At 39.7% G+C, this 18,013-nt stretch overlaps 2 protein-coding genes across 3 annotated transcripts in view; one reads left to right on the top strand and one right to left on the bottom strand.

Annotated features, from left to right (window-relative positions):
• The window catches only part of LOC134797040 (protein PALS1), a 222,126-nt gene that overhangs the window by 3,043 nt on the left and 201,070 nt on the right, over positions 1-18,013 (top strand). For both annotated transcript variants that reach the window (XM_063769250.1, XM_063769254.1), the window contains exon 4: positions 258-315. In XM_063769250.1, coding sequence (XP_063625320.1) covers positions 258-315 — 58 coding nt within the window. The remainder of the gene's footprint in view (positions 1-257; positions 316-18,013) is intronic.
• Positions 1,965-13,189, bottom strand: LOC134797035 (odorant receptor 85a-like). The gene is made up of 5 exons (XM_063769238.1): positions 12,354-13,189; positions 9,416-9,515; positions 8,714-8,815; positions 6,885-7,040; positions 1,965-2,055 (listed from the first exon to the last, which is right to left on the bottom strand). Exons 1-5 carry the CDS (start codon positions 13,187-13,189, stop codon positions 1,981-1,983), a joined length of 1,269 nt encoding a protein of 422 aa, XP_063625308.1. The 3' UTR covers positions 1,965-1,980.

The raw sequence follows: 18,013 nt of genomic DNA, 5'->3' as shown, positions 1-18,013 counted from the left end.
CCATGTCACAATATGTCACATTTTCGTGACCCCTCCCTCCCCCTAAACGTGTGACGTAATTAATGGATGACCCCTTAGGTAATTATCCGAAGCAGGGTAGGTTTACTCGATATAGGGTAATTAACCCCATTTGGCTGCAACTTACGGTTAATTTTGAGTATGTATTGAAGGCTAAAATGATGATGATGTATTAGGAAATAAAAAGCCCTTTTACAACATGTTTTAATAGTATTGAATATTTAAATATGTTGTTGCAGTGCATCTCGTCCTGTCTCATCAAACTCCGAGTGAAGCGACGTAGCGAAACCAAACTATGTAAGTTTTTTTATACTTATATACGTAGGCAGGTAATACCTACTGTACTCTGTACGCACCTAAGTACGTACCTATAAGAACCTCGATAGCATGAATCTGAAGGGAAACGCCAAAAAGTTCGTGTTAATGAGTTTTCCTCTTTGTAGAGGGTCTTGACTTAGAGAGGTTCATATAGGTTTTTATTCGCCTTAAAGAGGTTCCGAGTTACAGAGGTAAAGTGAATGAAAAAATCGTATTAGAGACATTAACGTATATATCTATGGACTGGCCTTACGGGCACTAAAAATGGTACTAGTTTAGCGGTGTGACTCACGAATTCCAGCCAATCGTGCAGTCTAACGCAACTAGTTGCGACCAATAGCGCGCGTGATGCGATTTCATCAACCAATCGCGCGCGTGATGCGAACTCATCAACCATTCGCGTTGTACCGGTGTCACACCGCTGTACTGGCCCCTGTCATGCCTCATTATTGTTGTCCGTAAAACCAGTCCCTAGATATCTATGTCAATGATTAGAGAGACAATTATAGGTATTAGCTAGGTTACATAATTACATATAAACATATTTAAAGTACGGTCTTATTAAGATATTTTCTTTAATTATTTTAATCACCGTAATAACTACACACATAATATCAAACTATTTTGTCCATTAAAACAATTTAAAACTTAATTTGAACCGAGTTTGTTTCAAATACGCCAATCCTGGACTCGCTCCAAATACTCCGCGCTGACATTTATTGCTCATTGCTTTCTAGTAGGCGCTCAGCCGCAATTATGGGGATTATTAAATTAAATCCCTAATAACGTTATCGTTATTATATTATATGATACACAATACCGATAAACATTCATTAGCATTCCCCTATCATAAATTTAATGTTGTTTATTGTAACTATCTCACTTTAAACGTTAGTTGGAGTTTTATCGCAGAACTTTTGCACATTTTTTTTAAATCTTATTTATTTTATAAGCCATACATCTTATGATTAAGTCGGCACTTTTACTACATTTGTCTGCGCATAAATAAAATTGTTACTTGCATAATTGCAACTACTTATAAAATATAAAAAATATATTTTAATAGTGTTAAACAAGATCTTTTAGAGATTGATTATGCTAAGTTTAAGCACAAATTTACAATACTCGTATCTTTATTGCGTGAACCTATCTTTTTATGTCCTTTTTCTTCTGTTAATTTGTTATACCTACCACAATTAGTCAATTACCATTAACTTTACCAAGGCTGACTCTCTAACTAATAAATGCAACATAAAAAAAATAACAGTAAAGTGGTAAAGTCAAGAATTTTACAGTACATATGGTGCTAACTGCACTAGTGCGATAATTAGCACATTACGTAACTATGTCAAAATAGTTATTTACGATACAAGTGCGGAAAAGAGGAAATTCGAAACGAGTGATGATAAATTAAAACACGACCGAAGGGAGTGCTTTTAATCGACAGGAGTTGCGAATTACCTATTCAAACGTGTATCGTACTCCCTTCGGTCGTGTTTTAATTTATCACCACTCGAATTTCCTATTTTTCGCATTTGTATCGTAATGTACTATTACTTGAATTACTTGTTAACTTTATAGCTAATTATTTTTTTAATTGCATGCAGTTTATTGCAAATTAAAGTTATAAGCAAAATTAAGGCATTATGCCCCAGTTTGTTCCTGGCGGTCTTGGATGATTCGAAGCAAAGCGAAGCAGGAGTAGGCTGTTTTCATTATCTGAAAGGAAAACTTCTATTATATTTTACACATAAACCTTTCATGATACGTCCAAATAAACCTGGACATTACGGCCAGTATAAATATAAACTGACAAACTGTTTTGTAATAACCTTATTTTTAGTTTTGAAAATGTTATTGTTGCTAACGTCGATATTGATTTAATAATGATATTCATTGATCATAGGTACTATTTTTCGTTAACCCACTCACCCGCTCCATGCCCCCGCGCCAGCTAGAGCGGAGATTCCAGTAAGTTGGAAAAGTTCTTGGAAATAGAAAATTTCCGTCCCGATGTAAAAGTTGAAAAACATACGAAAAGTTTCCAAAAAAAATCGTAAAGACAGTTTCGTCTCGTTTTCTACGGACCCAGACTAGAGAGAGAGAGAGAGAGTACCTGTATATAAGTAGCCAATGAGAGAGGAAATATCTTGAGTCCAGTGATGATGACAGGGTTCTTGGCTCTCTCCATCAAGAGCTTGAGGCTGCTCGTGTAGCGCTCGGAGCGCGTCAGCCATTCGCTTTTATACGCTGCTGTTGTCAACGCTTCTCTATAATCACTATGTTTATCATGATTATTCGTTAGGACCAGACCAGCAGAGGGAGAGAGAGTACCTGTATATGATGATGATGATGATGATGATGATGTCCTCCCAGACGTATCCGTCGACGGCGACACCCGGACAAATCAGTATCAGGTATTCTGTAAATTCTGACGTGCATGGGCTCGAACGTGACTTGCGAAACCGAGTTTTGTTTTAAACTTCCGGCCGCAAGACATGCAGTAAAGCTCGCCATTTGAGTCGTAAGTGTATGTGTAGGAGGGCTTGGGCCGAGCTTTTCGAAGCTGGCGTTTAGCGTCAAGATCTTCGAGGCGTGCACTTTCGAAGTCGTTGAGACCAGTGTTGACCGCAGTTCGCCAGTCCGATCTCCGAGTTGCAAGCTCCTCCCACGATTCACACGATAAGCCGGTGGCCGACAGGTGGCGTTTCAGGACGTCCTTGTACCGCAGATATTGTCCACCGGCCTTGCGTTTACCCGAAGCTAGTTCGGAGTAAAACACAACTTTAGGCAATCTTGATGGTGGCATGCGTACAAGGTGTCCACACCAACGCAGTTGACCATTCATGAGTAGGCATTCCATACCCGACATGCCAGTACGACGCAGAACCTCCGAGTTTGGAACACGATCCTGCCATCTCAGCCGAAGAATTGCCCGTAGACACTTTAAATGAAAAGAGTCTAGACGTTTGATGTCTCCCTTGTACAGGCACCAGGTCTCCGAAGCATAAAGCAACAAAGGTAAAATTATTGCTTTGTAAACGGCGAGTTTAGTCCGGAGGCTAAGGTCGTGTGATTTCCAAACTCGTTGATTGAGTCCGCCAAAGGCTGCAGCAGCTTTTGCGATCCTTGAAGATATCTCGGACTCGAGACGATTGTCGCTTCGCAATAGACTCCCAAGGTAACGAAAAGTTCCTACTTCATCCAAAGCATTGCCGCTAAGGTAAACAGCAGCGTCGTTCGCAGATTTGCCTCGTGCAGGTTGTTTAAGAATCTGGGTTTTCGACGCGCTGATCACCAATCCGAACTTACGACAAGAATCGTCTAAGTTGTCCAGATACCTACCTTTGCAAATCTTCTAGGGTATGTGCCATAAGGCAAACGTCATCAGCGTAGAGAACTTCTGTGATTGCAGTTGAGTGGACTTTTCGTTTAGCTCTGAGTCGCGCAAGGTCAAATATACTTTTGTCCATTCGAGAATTTACCATGATCTGATGGTTACATTTCTGAAGGGCATCGTTCATTACCGCGGAAAAGTAAATAGCAAATAGGGTCGGAGCCATGACACAGCCCTGTTTAACGCCGCTAGTGACCGGAAACTGCTCTGTGTAAGCGCTTTCGTGACGCACGCGGGCACTCATGCCCTCGTGAAATTGGCGCACCAAGTTGACAAATTTCACAGAGCACCCGCACTTCTCTAGGACGGTCCACAGGGCTGACCTAGGAACACGGTCAAAGGCTTTTTCTAAGTCCACAAAACACAAATAGAGGTCACGGTGTTGTTCAAGGCTTTTTTCTTGCATTTGCTTGACAACAAAGATGGCATCAACCGTACCTCTATTTGGCCGAAACCCACATTGAGATTCAGGAAGGAAGCTCTCGGCGAGTGTATTAAGGCGCCTATTGATAATATGGGCAAGTATTTTGCCAGCCACAGAAAGTAGGGCGATCCCTCTGAAAGAACTGCAGTCTGATAGGTCCCCTTTGCCTTTGTACAGTTTGGTAATGGAAGCATCCTTCCAGTCTTGTGGTACAGTCTCAACGTCCCATATGCAGTTGATAAGCTCAAACAGCCTTGACCTAATACTTGGTCCACCATATTTGAAAATTTCCGATGGCAGGCTGTCTGAGCCAGGTGATTTGCCGTTTTTAAGCGACTTACCGCGCTACTGAACTCCGCGAAAGATGGCGGATCATCCAAACTTGAAACAGATGGTAGATTATCCCGCGAACTGATGTAGGATAGATCTGCTCCTTGACTCCCGGGATTAAGCACTTCATTAAAGTGCTCAGCCCATCTAAGGAGAATTTGTTCAGGATCTGTTAACCTCATAGTTTTGTCTTTCGAGTAAATTGGTGCCGTCTTCTTGCAACGAGGCCCATACACAGACTTCAGGCCTTCAAAGAACTTAGCAGTTTGACTGGTATCAGCCAGCCACTGCAGTTCCTTGGCCTTATGTTGCCACCAACTCTCTTTTAGCTCGCGAATTTTTATCTTGAGTTCACGTTGTATGATGTTGCGCTGCTCCACACCAACAACACCCCTCAGAGCAAGACGAGATCTTTCTACAAGTTTTCTTATTTCCGTGTCAGATTCATCGAACCAGTCCTGGTTTTTCTTCAACGGTTTACCTAAAACCTGCAAAGAAGCCTCGTAAAGAGTCCCCGCGTAAGTACGCCATTTGACATCTACTGATGGAATGTTGACGATATGTGACATAGCTGCATCGAACTCTACGTCAAGTTTGTGCCTCGTTTCTTCGTCATGGACTAGTTTTGCAAAATTGAGTCGTGAAGGGAATTTGTGATTTGCTCTACGCGGTAGCTTGTAGTTCAGCCGCATCCTGGACCTGATAAGTCGATGGTCGGTCCAGCCCTGAGCATCACGCATCGCCCTTGTAATACGTACATCACTCAGGTCTCGCCTGCGTACTATGATGTAATCAAGGAGATGCCAATGCCCAGAGCGTGGATGCTTCCAGGACGTTTTATACTTGTCAGGTTGCCTGAAGAAGGTGTTCGTAATACTAAGGTTGAATTCCGAACACAGGGTTAGAAGAGCCACACCATTGGAGTTGCACTTGCCGACCCCCTGTTTACCTATTACGTCCTTCCAGGCAATGTGCTCAGTACCGACTCGCGCATTGAAGTCCCCGAGCAAGATCAGCTTGTCACAGGATGGAATGTTTTGCAAAACTATGCGCAGATCTTCGTAAAACGAAAGCTTGTCATCATCAGAGGCTGTCATAGTGGGAGCATACACGCTTACAAGATGTAGATATTTTCTGGGTGCCATATGGAGCCGTAAAGTCATAAGTCTATCATTAATCCCTTTCGGAAGCTCTAACAGCGAGCGGGCGATGTTGTTCCGAATCGCAAAACCGACACCACTGGCAGCTCGTTCATTCGCAGGCTTGCCTATCCAATAATACGTGTACCCACCCAAGTCCTCACATAGCTCACCGCTGTCTGCCAAATGTGTCTCACTGATTGCGGCAATATCGATATTGTATCGAGATAGTTCCCGGGCTATGAGCGCGGTTTTCCTTTCGGGGCACTGGTTTCTGTCATTGTCTAACAAGGTTCTCACGTTCCAAGCGGCAATGTTAAGGAACTTGTTTATATTATTCTGTATCTTTCGACCGCTGAGGTTGGTGACCAAACGGCCGCGGTTAGCCGTCTGGGACAAGATGAGGCGAGCTTTGTTTAGGCCACCTTTTCTAGGCCCCTCCTCGGATTGAGGAAAGCAGTGCTATCCCTAAATAGGGCTGCTTTGTCGTCCAGCGAGCTGCCGAACCAGTACTCTCGCCTCGTTTGAGTTCTGGAGCGACCATCACCGCTCGACCGCCTACGTGCAGAGAGCCAGCTAAGGATCAAACTCACCAGTTCAACCCCCACCACCAGTCTCCATCGCCGCAGGGCATGCACTCGTTGTTCTAAATTATTGCCAGGGGTCATCAGCGCGTGAATATATTATAGTGGCCGAGTATTTGCGCTGACACAAGTCCACTCTCTCGTCCTCTAGTCCTAATTACCAGTGGAGCGGAGGACCGCTACGACTAGTTAGTTCTAGAGGATGCAGTAACTGGCCGCATGCCTCTTTGAATCCCGACATGCGCCCTTTTAGGCATGTCACAGATGCCTTGCTGCAACGCCCCGGTCGCCGGATCATTTGCTGTACTAGCGGTGATCGCCTCCCGAGCCGTTGCAGGCTTGAGGCACTATATGAGGGGATTAGCCCATTATACCGCGTCCTAGAGTAGGACACAGCCCCTTCACTGAGTTTAGCCCGCGGATCGACGCGGTTTACCGGGGTGTGGCCGCTGCGTGCAACACAGCTACGTGGAGCCACCAATGAAGAGATTTATAGAGCACTCTTGCAGCCCAGTTTAAGGACACCGTCTAGTTTCGTAGACCGATCGGTATTCCCGACTGGCCTGTAAGGCACCCTACATACACCCCTGCTGCTGTTGTCAACGCTTCTCTATAATCACTATGTTTATCATGATTATTCGTTAGGACCAGACCAGCAGAGAGAGAGAGAGTACCTGTATATAAGTAGCCAACGAGAGAGGAAATATCTTGAGTCCAGTGATGATGACAGGGTTCTTGGCTCTCCCCATCAAAAGCTTGAGGCTGCTCTTATAGCGCTCGGATCGTGGCAGCCATTCGCTTTTGTACGCTGCCGTTGTCAATACTTCACTCTGCATACGCATGGACAAAAATTACAATAGAAAAGAAAATTGAATAGTAAAATGGACAAAAAATACAATAGAAAAGAAATTGAATATGGTAGGGGAGCCCAAGAGGGGATTTTTGTGTTTACTCGAGCGTGTCAGATTAAGGGGTCAAACAGATCACTGTGTTATGTCTTTCCTGTAGACATACACAAGAGTTAAGGGCTATAAAGGTTAATTTTCTTATTTAACCCTTATCCACGTGAAAAGGTCCTCCTTTTATTTAGAGAACTATGATAAAATCATTGCTTACATGCCCACAAGCTGTTAACTATTGCCCACAGGAGAGAAAAATGTGCTGTTCGCGATAACACACTAGTTTTCTCTCCTGTGGGCAATAGTTAACAGCTTGTGGGCATGTAAGTAATGATTTTATCATAGTTCTTTAAATAAAAGGAGGACCTTTTCACGTGGATAAGGTTTAAATAAGAAACTTAACCTTTATAGCCCTTAACTCTTGTATATGTCTACAGGAAAGACATAACACAGTGATCTGTTTGACCCTAAGATATGAATGATATCTTGCTACCCCGTGTAGTCTACCTTTACCCCTTTTAGCCTTTTATGTAGAGCCCTTGGTTGGTGGGGGGTTCAACAAATTGTTAATCAGATTGTGGATTTGGTCATATTAGTCCAAATTAACGCTATAATTGTGCTATTACTAAATATGATAATTATTTGCACGCATTTCCTTAATCTGACGGTTACAATGTAAAAATTAGGCGTCAAACTTGTGTTCGTCAGATTAAGAAAATGCCTACGAATAAGTGTTATATTAAGTTATAGAAAAAATATAGCATTAAAGTGGACAAAAACGACCAAACCCACAAACTGCTTAACGATTTTTTAACCCTCAACCAACCTCCCGAAATTTAAAAAAAATTGTAGACGCTTACCGGCTCGCTGGAAAAAAAACTTTATATAACTTTTTTTTCTTCTTATCATCTAATATTTCGATTCCAATAGGTCTGTATGACGCTCGAGTATATCCTGATTTAGCATCGTGGGCTCCCCTACTAATAGTAAAATGAACAAAAATTACAATAGAAAAGTAAATTGAATAGTAAAATGGACAAAAATTACAATAGAAAAGAAAATTGAATAGTAAAATGCACAAAAATTACAATAGAAAAGAAAATTGTATAGCAAAATGGACAAAAATTACAATACAAATGTAAAAAAATGTGTAAACTTTTACATAATGCAGTATCTTTTTAATCAAGTTGGGGGCCTAGCCAAGAAGACAATGGCACATCGACAAACGCCAAACGAAAAGAAATAAAAACCGAACAAGTGCGAGTCGGACTCGCCCACCGAGGTTTCAGTACTTTTTAGTATTTGTTGTTATAGCGGCAACAGAAATACATCATCTGTGAAAATTTCAACTGTCTAGCTATCACGCTTCATGAGATACAGCCTGGTGACAGACGGACGGACAGACAGACAGACGGACAGCGAAGTCTTAGTAATAGGGTCCCGTTTTTACCCTTTGGGTACGTAATTCTAAAAACCGGCCAAGATCATGTCGGGCTTTTGCAGGCATGTTACCTAGTACACACGAAGTTCTAACATTATGCGTCTTTTGTCCCCTGGCCGATGGGACAGAATAGGAACAAGAAATAGTTGCTCCACCCACTTACCTCGTAAGTGAGCTGGGTCCCAAGCCAGGCTGGGACGAAGATCTGCAGGTTCATTGCCATAAAGTAGCCAACCATGAACATTTGTGTCTCCAGTGATGAAGGCTTTAAGATAAAATTACGATAAAATTCATACATAAATAAATACAATAAATACTTAAATATTAAAGCGCATTGAATAGCTATGAAGTAGGATCAATTTAATATGGTCACGCAAGATCAGTAAAGACGCATTCTGTGGCAGGGGGTCGAAAGACCCCGTGCAAAGTATTGTATGGTTAATTAAGAGTTAATTGTCGCTGCGAAGGTGTTAAAAGTTACTACCTTACCTATGAAACGGTACATATTTTGAGTAATTTTTGACTACTAGGTACAGTCGGACCAAGCTAACTGGCGAAGTGTGAAACTATCATCATTGATGTCCATACATCGGGGTTTTCCGTGCGGGAATGAATTCGTGTATTTATAACTTTGTTTATTGTAAAATAATTACCAAACTATGAATTAAACGTAAGTCCAAATGTGCTTAGAAATGTTAAATTAGTATCGTTTTTTACAGTTTTTACCTGTTATTTGGCTAGTGTAAAACATTCCCGTACCGAAAACCCCGATGTATGTTAATGTCACTCCCACACTTGTTTCTGTCAAAGTCGGTGCAGAGTTAGCTTAGGCAGATGCTGAGTGTATATGCAATTATGCATTTACCAGAAGTAAACCGCACATGATGACGCAAATGATGCCGGACCCGATCCCGTACTGAACGAACATCGTACCACCGATCACATCCTGAAATCTGTCGCAGTACCTGAAAAATACAGTCATAGAATAAATAATAGTACTAAATACAGAAAGTTCACTCTCTAACAAAACGCGACTATTACGACAGATATGACCACTAGATGGCACAAGCGCGAGCAGGCGTCCGTTCCATAGCCGTGCGCGGCAACTAGGGTTGTCAGACATACTATAATATATAGTATTATACTTTATTTGGCCTCCGTATACTTTATAAAATACGAAACACATAAAGTATGCTAAAATACTTTATTTTAAACTGAAACTAGAACTAGCAAAAAATGTGTAAGAAATAAAGAAATACTTTATTTTTTCTGCGTATACCTACTTTATTTTTTGATCCTTTAAAAATTAAACCACCAAATACTATATATCTCGTTTTTCAAAAACAAAGGTGATCTGAGAGACTGTGGGAACTACAGAGCAATAAAGCTAATACCACACTCCTTCAAAATTTGGGAACGCGTTATAAGCAAAAGACTTAGCCAGTTGACCAATATCAGTGAGAACCAATGTGGTTTTGTAGCCGGAAAGTCCACTACTGATGCTCTCCACACACTCAGGTTACTGATTGAAAATTACAGAGATAACAAAGCCGACCTCCACATGGTATTTATCGATCTGGAGAAAGCTTTCGACCGCGTGCCCAGAAAACTCATTTGGCATTCACTACGCGCCAAAAATGTTCCAGAATACTATATTTCTATAGTGATGGACATGTACAAAGACGTGAAGTCAACCATCCGAAGTCCTGCTGGCAATAGCGATGAATTCCATGTGGGGGTGGGTGTCCACCAGGGATCAGCTCTCAGCCCGTTATTATTCAATTTGGTGATGGACCACCTCACGTCGCACATACAACGTCCACCCCCATGGGATTTGCTCTACGCAGATGATATAGTTTTGATAAGCGAAGACGTAAAAGAGCTGCAAAACATTTTAGAAACCTGGAGAGCAGCCCTGGAGGACGGCGGACTGCGAGTAAGCCGACAGAAGACTGAAGTGATGCACTGCAACTTCAGTGGTGCCAACATCCGCAGCACAATTAACTTGGACGGCAATCCTCTGAACGAAGTAACGAGCTTCAAATATCTTGGTTCGAACATGCAAAACGACGGATCTATAGATGCAGATATCGTTAACCGTATCAACACTGGATGGGTGAAGTGGCGTGAGCTCACGGGCGTTCTTTGCGATAAACGAATGCCAGTTCGTATTAAGGGCAAAGTTTATAAGGCAGCTGTGCGCCCGGCAATGACATACGGCTCTGAGTGTTGGCCACTCAAAAAAGACCAAGTCGCTAAACTGCATGCAGCGGAGATGAGGATGCTGAGATGGGCTGGCGGAGTAACGCTGTTGGATCATGTTAAGAATATCCACGTTAGAGGCAGTTTCAGAGTAAGGCCAATCGAAGAAAAACTCACCGAAAATCGACTCCGATGGTATGGCCACGTCATGAGGCGCCCACCAGACCACATGACGAGAAAGGTGCTAGAGATGATTGAGAAGCCTAGGGGTCGCGGGAGGCCCAAGATAACATGGATAGGTCTTGTAAAAAAGAACCTTAAAGAAAAAAGAATACCACCAGAGACGACCCAGGACAGACGCTCCTGGCGACGCCATATAAGGAGAGCCGACCCCAAGTAAATGGGATAAGGCTAGGAAGAAGAAGAAGATATATCTCAAAAAAAATCTGGCAGCCCTAGCGACAACTACTATTGCTAGACACTAAAACTGGTGTGGCCGCATGTACTTGTAACGGCGGCGCGACGAAATCGCGGAGTGTAAAATCTTTCCTAATAAAAAAATGGCTATTTCGGCTAACTTTCAGCGAACCGAACAAAATGTTTTTATAGTTTTATTAGGTATTTATGGCGAGCGAAGGGTGGAATATTTCTAGAGCCGTAGCTGAAAGGATAGTGTTATCTAAGTGATTTACAATCGAGTTATTATAATCGTAAAACTGAATTAAAAAGTAAAACAAGATCATTAAAATACTTTTATATCAGTGACAACCCTACAAAGTTATTTAAGGCCAATCACCACACGGGAATGTTAAGCCATTTAGGGTTCTAGCTAAATTGGAAATTCCATAGCGCAAGTATTGAACAACCAATTTAGCTAGGACCCTAAATGGCATAACAATCGCGGAGCGTGATGGTACATTTTAAATTGACACATCTCATGTCTTTCAATAGAATCTCGCAGTAATGTTTAACAAACTGTATCTCAAAAATGGCTAGAAATATTAACGTGATTATTAATAGGTAAGTGAAAAATAAAGTACGTAGCCTAAACAATTCCCCGTTAGCGTAAAAGTCCTTCGTTCTGTCCCGATATAGGATATGCTCTTATGGCTCTAAAAAACAGATGTGTCTCATATGATTGCTTGCTCTAGATATTGTTGTAGGCCTCACAGTGGCCTTACAGGTCTAGTGTTGATGACAGTCCTTTTTATATAAGGTATCTAGAAGAGCGCCATCTACAATTAGGTTTTACAAACCTTCCCCATTAAGTATTTTACATACTTAATAAAATTATTTTGCAAAACTAAATTATTTTATTTATTCTTGGGTATTCATGTGGAAAAAATGTAGTTTAAAGTTTAAAGTAGGTATTAACTAATATGAAATATTTGACCCGAAGTATGTTCGTGTGATTAAAGCGAATACATTTTTTCTATCAAATTATAATATAAATTGAGTCCGACCATGCTAACTCGGCAGCGATTTTGATAGCACAGACTGTGCAAGTGTTTCATAGAAGATTGACATTTAAAATAACACTTTCACAGTTCGTGTTATCAAAATCGCTGTCGAGTTAGCTTGGTCTGACTCTACATACTTACTCCAAAAGCAACTCGTAATGATTCAAAATTTTACGCAGTTTGTATTGTTGTTGAAGGTCTATTATTGATTGGCCGCGAACAGATTTATCCATTTTCAAATTTTCCAAATCGTGACACAGCACCTTCACTTGACCTATGGCCAACACCATGAAACCCGCGATCAAAGTATCTATATTCACATTGTACATCATGTGACCATACATGAAGAACGATTGATAAAGAAATATTGAAGTAAAATAATCGTCCCTCGTTTGGTCCGACAGAAAATAATATTTGCAAATAGGTAAGTCCAGCGTGTTCCCAAAAAACCAAAAACCGAAAACGGGGAAAAGCACTTGAGAGAAATAAGTGAAATTCGACAACACGGTGTTTAACAATAAGTATTTCTTGTAATAGTCGTTGTGTTTTACAACAATTTCTCTGCCAATATCGTCGTTTCCTTTGAATTCTTCGCGGTCGATCATTTCGAAAATGGCGGCGATTTTTTTTCTTTTAAAAAGTATCATAGACAATTTACTGCCCACTGCGATTTCGGTGAACGTGAAAATGATTTCTCGTATGAGCGTCTCGATTCGTCGCGGGGTGTGATAGAGGTTTAAAGTCAAAAGGGCGTTGTAGGCGACGAAGCTGATGATAAGATAGGCGAAAGAAAATAATTTATAATATTTTTCGGGTATTTTTCCAGGCCATAGACCGAAGACAGACCAGCAGAACCGGTTCTGCTTAAAACTGTCTGATTGTTTGAAACCGTCAGATTTGCAAGTATCCGACTGCTTGATTCTGTCAGATTGCTTGAAGCTGGTCGACTTAGAACTGTCAGATAGCTTGGGCGCCATGATGAGGAATAAAGAAAAGGGTTAATACTTCCGACATTTTCAGGAAGTATATCGCTTACATAAAGGCGATTACAAACTGGAACTTTTGGATTCTTTAGAAATACTCGTACTTAATGAGCATAAAAAAAAACTAGAAAATAAATACCTGATCATTTCAAAATATAAGGTAGTTACACTTACGTTTATGTCATAATTTTGAAATGCAGGTAAAATTTTAATGACGAATTAATATATAAAGACAGTCTCGTACTGCCACTTTATTTTCATGTGGTTGTAAAAACTAACTTACTTGTATTATCAGTATTATCACATTGAAATTGTAAAATGACATACGCATGCAGTTTGATAGGTATTTTTAATTTTTTAGCTTTAGTTATCTCAATTGTAGTTAATTTTAGTTTTATATTCATTTTATAACACTTATTATATAATAAAATTAATAAATGAGTTTTGAGGTAATAAATAAATAACTTAAATCAAGAAAAAAATTAAAATAAGTTTCTATTTTCGCAAATAATATACGTCATGCAGGATTAATAAACGTCGGCAATGCGTCCGTAATTATAGTGTTCGTAATCCTGAAGTGCGTGATTTTTTTTTTCGAATAAAAACATTGACATTGCGTTTCATTTGGACAGTTGATTTCTTTTAAACTAAAATAGGGTAATTCGCCAGTCACTGGCCACCGGCCAATAACTGGACAGGACCCTAAACTAAAAAGGAATTATATGCACCTATAAACAGAGTTCATTTTAGTATAAGGTTTCAATGACTGGCCAGCCTTCAATAACTAGCCACCTTATACTAAAATTAATTCTTTTTATACGTGAATAGAATTCATTTTTAGGGTTCCGTACCCAAAGGGTAAAACGGGACCCTATTACTAAGACTCCGCTGTCCGTTCGTCCGTCCGCCTGTCTGCCACCAGGCTGTATCTCACGAACCGTGATAGTTGCCGCTATAACAACAAATACTAAAAACAGAATAAAATAAAGATTTAAGTGGGGCTCCCATACAACAAACGTGATTTTTGTGACCGAAGTTAAGCAACGTCGGGCGGGGTCAGTACTTGGATGGGTGACCGTTTTTTTGCCGTTTTTTGCATTATGGTACGGAACCCTTCGTGCGCGAGTCCGTCTCGCACTTGCCCGGTTTTTTTGTTTTTGTATGTTTGTTTTTTTTTAATATTATTATTATAGTTTTTTCGACATTCGACATTTAGAGACTTTATACATCTCTAAGTAATTGTAATATTTTAGTTTGAATTGATATTTGCGGTTTATTAGATGTATTTTATAATTTTTGATGAGTTTAGAATTATTATTTTTTTTTTTTCTAAGCTTAATAGCATCGTTCGCAGACGTTTCTGCTTGTTAAAAGTTACATTTGATGTGTTTTTTTTTGCATGTACCTATGTAAATTCCATGTTGACGTGTAAAAGTGCCCTTGTGAGCTATTTGCTGAATAAATGTTGATGTTTGATGGTTGATGTTTGATGTCTGATGTTATAATGTAACTAGCGACCTTTGGGTCACTAGTTTACATATGAGTACCAAATTACAACTTAATTGGTCCAGTAGTTTCCGAGAATAGGCTGTGACAGAAGGACAGACAGACAGACAGACGCACGAGTGATCCTATAAGGGTTCCGTTTTTTCGTTTTCAGGTACGGAACCTTAAAAATTAACTAGGTAATTCGCCAGTAACTGGCCACCGGCCAATAACTGGTCACCCTAAAAATAATAATTCTATTCACCTATACCTAAACAGGATTCATTTTAGTATAAAGTTTTAATAACTGGCCAGCCTTCAATAACTATAGCCACCTTATACTAAAATGAATTCTGTTTAATAGGTTAGGTTTATTAATTTTTAGTTTAGGATGGCCAGCTACTAACAGGTAGCCAGTTACTGGCGAAATTACCCTAATGCCATTTAGTGTCGTTAATATATACTTAGCCATACCCCGAAATTAACAGAGTTTAAAAAACACCGTGTTATACAACGCGATAATTAAGCAAACGTGAATTCATAAATTTCTAAATCTCGTCTTTATAAAAACAATTTTGTATGAGTAGGAATGTTTACTTTATGACAGTTATGAATCATAAGTGTTATCACACCTTTACGTGTGACACTATAATTTAATCGGAGGTGTTAATTTTTTTTAAGCGACGTAACGGAAAAATAAAAGACACTTATTTGTTAGTCATTTCATTACTCGTAATAATATACTGTAGGTGCTGCGCCATTTGATTCTTTGTGTAATTTATGCCATTTTAAAATTGATTTAAGCGGTTTTCTTTGTACTTCAACTTCTTAGTTTGTCACGTTTCCTTTTTTATCCGACTGACACAAAAGACAAAGAAAATCTAAAGATTTTTTTTTTCACGCTTAAAGGTGAGGTTTGAGGAACTGGCCACATTATACTAAAAAAATGAATTCTATTCACTTATAGACATAATTCATTTTAGTATAAGGTGGCTAGTTATTGAACGGTGGCCAGTTATTGACACCTTATACTAAAATGAATTCTGTTTATAGGTGAATATAATTCATTTTTAGTATAAGGTGCATGGCCAGTTATTAAGCGGTGACAAGTAATTGACGAGTTACTCTATGATTTTTTAGATTATTTAATTATTAGGCATAAGAGTTTATAGGAGCTTTTAAAAAAATATGGACATTTGTTTTTTGCTTAAGGAGGTGAAAAACGGGTTGAAGACGAACGAAGTATAATTTAAAAACGTCATAAATATGTATAAATAAATAAATTTTACACGAACTGATTTTCAAACATTGCACCCTATTCATTCGTCTTCCGTTTCCAATTTCCGAAGTTCCTCAAAGTTTTCCAGAGTTTCCAGGATAGAATTCCAATCCCCCAACTTTTAAGAACGAATTCAATCATGCCCTAATTTCGAAGCCTGTCTAGAAAGTAAAACTACATTTTACAAACCTATTCAGTTTCCTTGCTTGCAAATTGTAGCTGCCGCTCTTTGCAAATAATGGGATTATGAAGTAAGTACGAATGACTTTGACATTACCTACTTAATTCTTCACTTGTCAAAACCCAATCTAACTTTAAAGCTATCAACATAAGAGCTAAATTGGAATGTGAAGGTGTTTAACGACTGCAGCGGTGCCGCGTCAGTATTTGTACGTTACTTCACGTCCGTCTTTGCGCCTTCAAAACAGCGTATGTATCTCGATGCGACAGAGTTCTAAAGTCGTTGAGTAACGGCGTTATTGGAACCCTGTCGCTGTAAATTGAGGTTGTAGTGCAGCCCGTTCGCGTGTTTGAGCGCGCTGGCTACGTATTCGCTCGGACATGACAGCCTTTGAGGTTATATTAAAACAGTGTTGCCATAATTGGAAATCTCCCGCGGATTGGGGACATTTTGAGAGGCATTTCCATTTTTGTCAGCATAGATGGGGAATGAAAATTGGGTACCTATATAGTTGACGACGCGATGAAGCAAATTAAGTTCCGTTATCATTTTGCCGTTGAGATTTTCACCTTGCTGTAAATACTAATTAATACTTAATTAAAATGTTGAGTAAATGACACATTTTCGGATACCTTAAAGAATTACTTTTACTTGGAAGTTAAAAAAAAGAATTTAAGTAAGGTAAACTACTTATGCTCAATGTTCCTTTTTAGGGTTCCGTACCCAAAGGGTAAAAACGGGACCCTATTACTAAGACTCCACTGTCCGTCTGTCCGTCTGTCTGTCTGTCACCAGGCTGTATCTCATGAACCGTAATAGATAGACAGTTGAAATTTTCACAGATGGTGTATTTCTGTTGCCGCTATAACAATAAATAAAATAAATTCCTTTAAATGTTAAATGTCTTATGTCTGCATGCTTTTCTTTTTATTTTTCCAATTACTATGTTGTGGCTTGTGGCGTTACAATAAGTTTATTTCTTCTTCTTCTTAAATACTAAAAAGTACGGAACCCTCGGTGGGCGAGTCCGACTCGCACTTGTCCGGTTTTTTGTAAATCTCGTCTAATACTGGATTTTTCCGTAGCGGTCCAAGAGCCAATTTTCCAAAAAATACGCACGATTAAATAAATTGACGGTTAGGGTGCTCAAAATTACGTAACAGGGGGCCATTCGAGCATCGTACCATCGTTCATATACAATTCACTGATCATTTAATCCCTATTGCCTAGATAGGCCTATCGCGAACACCGGACCGGAGTTCGCAAATTGCTGGCATCTTATTCCTCTTTTACTCCAATTAAGGTGTACTTAGACTGACAGAGAAAGATGCCCTCAATTTGCGATCATCGGTGTTCGAGGTAGGCCCTCAGTTAAAACGTGTTGCTGTTAGTATCATTGTTTAAACAGTTGATTGACAAAATATAGACCTTATTAAAAGGGACTAAGGGCTATTAATGGTCAGTGTTGTTATGAGGGGAGATAATTATAGCCTATTGGGTCATTGATGTCGATTTATTTTAGATTTAGGTAATCGTGTCAGTTAGGGTGAGGGTGAGAATTTACTTTGAGGGAACAGGTTGATATTTTAGTTTGAAGTAAATTTAAAAGCTTTTTCGAATATGGATTTTGATGTTAGAGCGGAAAACATGAAAAACTAAGCAAACTTTAAACAGGAAGCATATGTCTATGGGCTATGTGGTGGCGCTTAGTGTTAGTAGAAACTGGAGTCTTTTGAGTAGGTATAGGTAAATAAAAAAAAATCCGAGTCTAAAGTCCCGAGTCAAGGCCTTTATTGAGTAATAAGTTCAAAAACAATAGGACTTCCAAATAAAGACTCCGTCAAGAATTTTGTAGGTTTAATCTAAATACAAT

This window comes from Cydia splendana, chromosome 14 (assembly GCF_910591565.1).
Source record: "Cydia splendana chromosome 14, ilCydSple1.2, whole genome shotgun sequence".
Classification (NCBI taxonomy): Eukaryota; Metazoa; Arthropoda; class Insecta; order Lepidoptera; family Tortricidae; genus Cydia; species Cydia splendana.
Note: the sequence above shows the minus strand (reverse complement) of the source record. Positions and strands in the feature narration are given on the sequence as shown.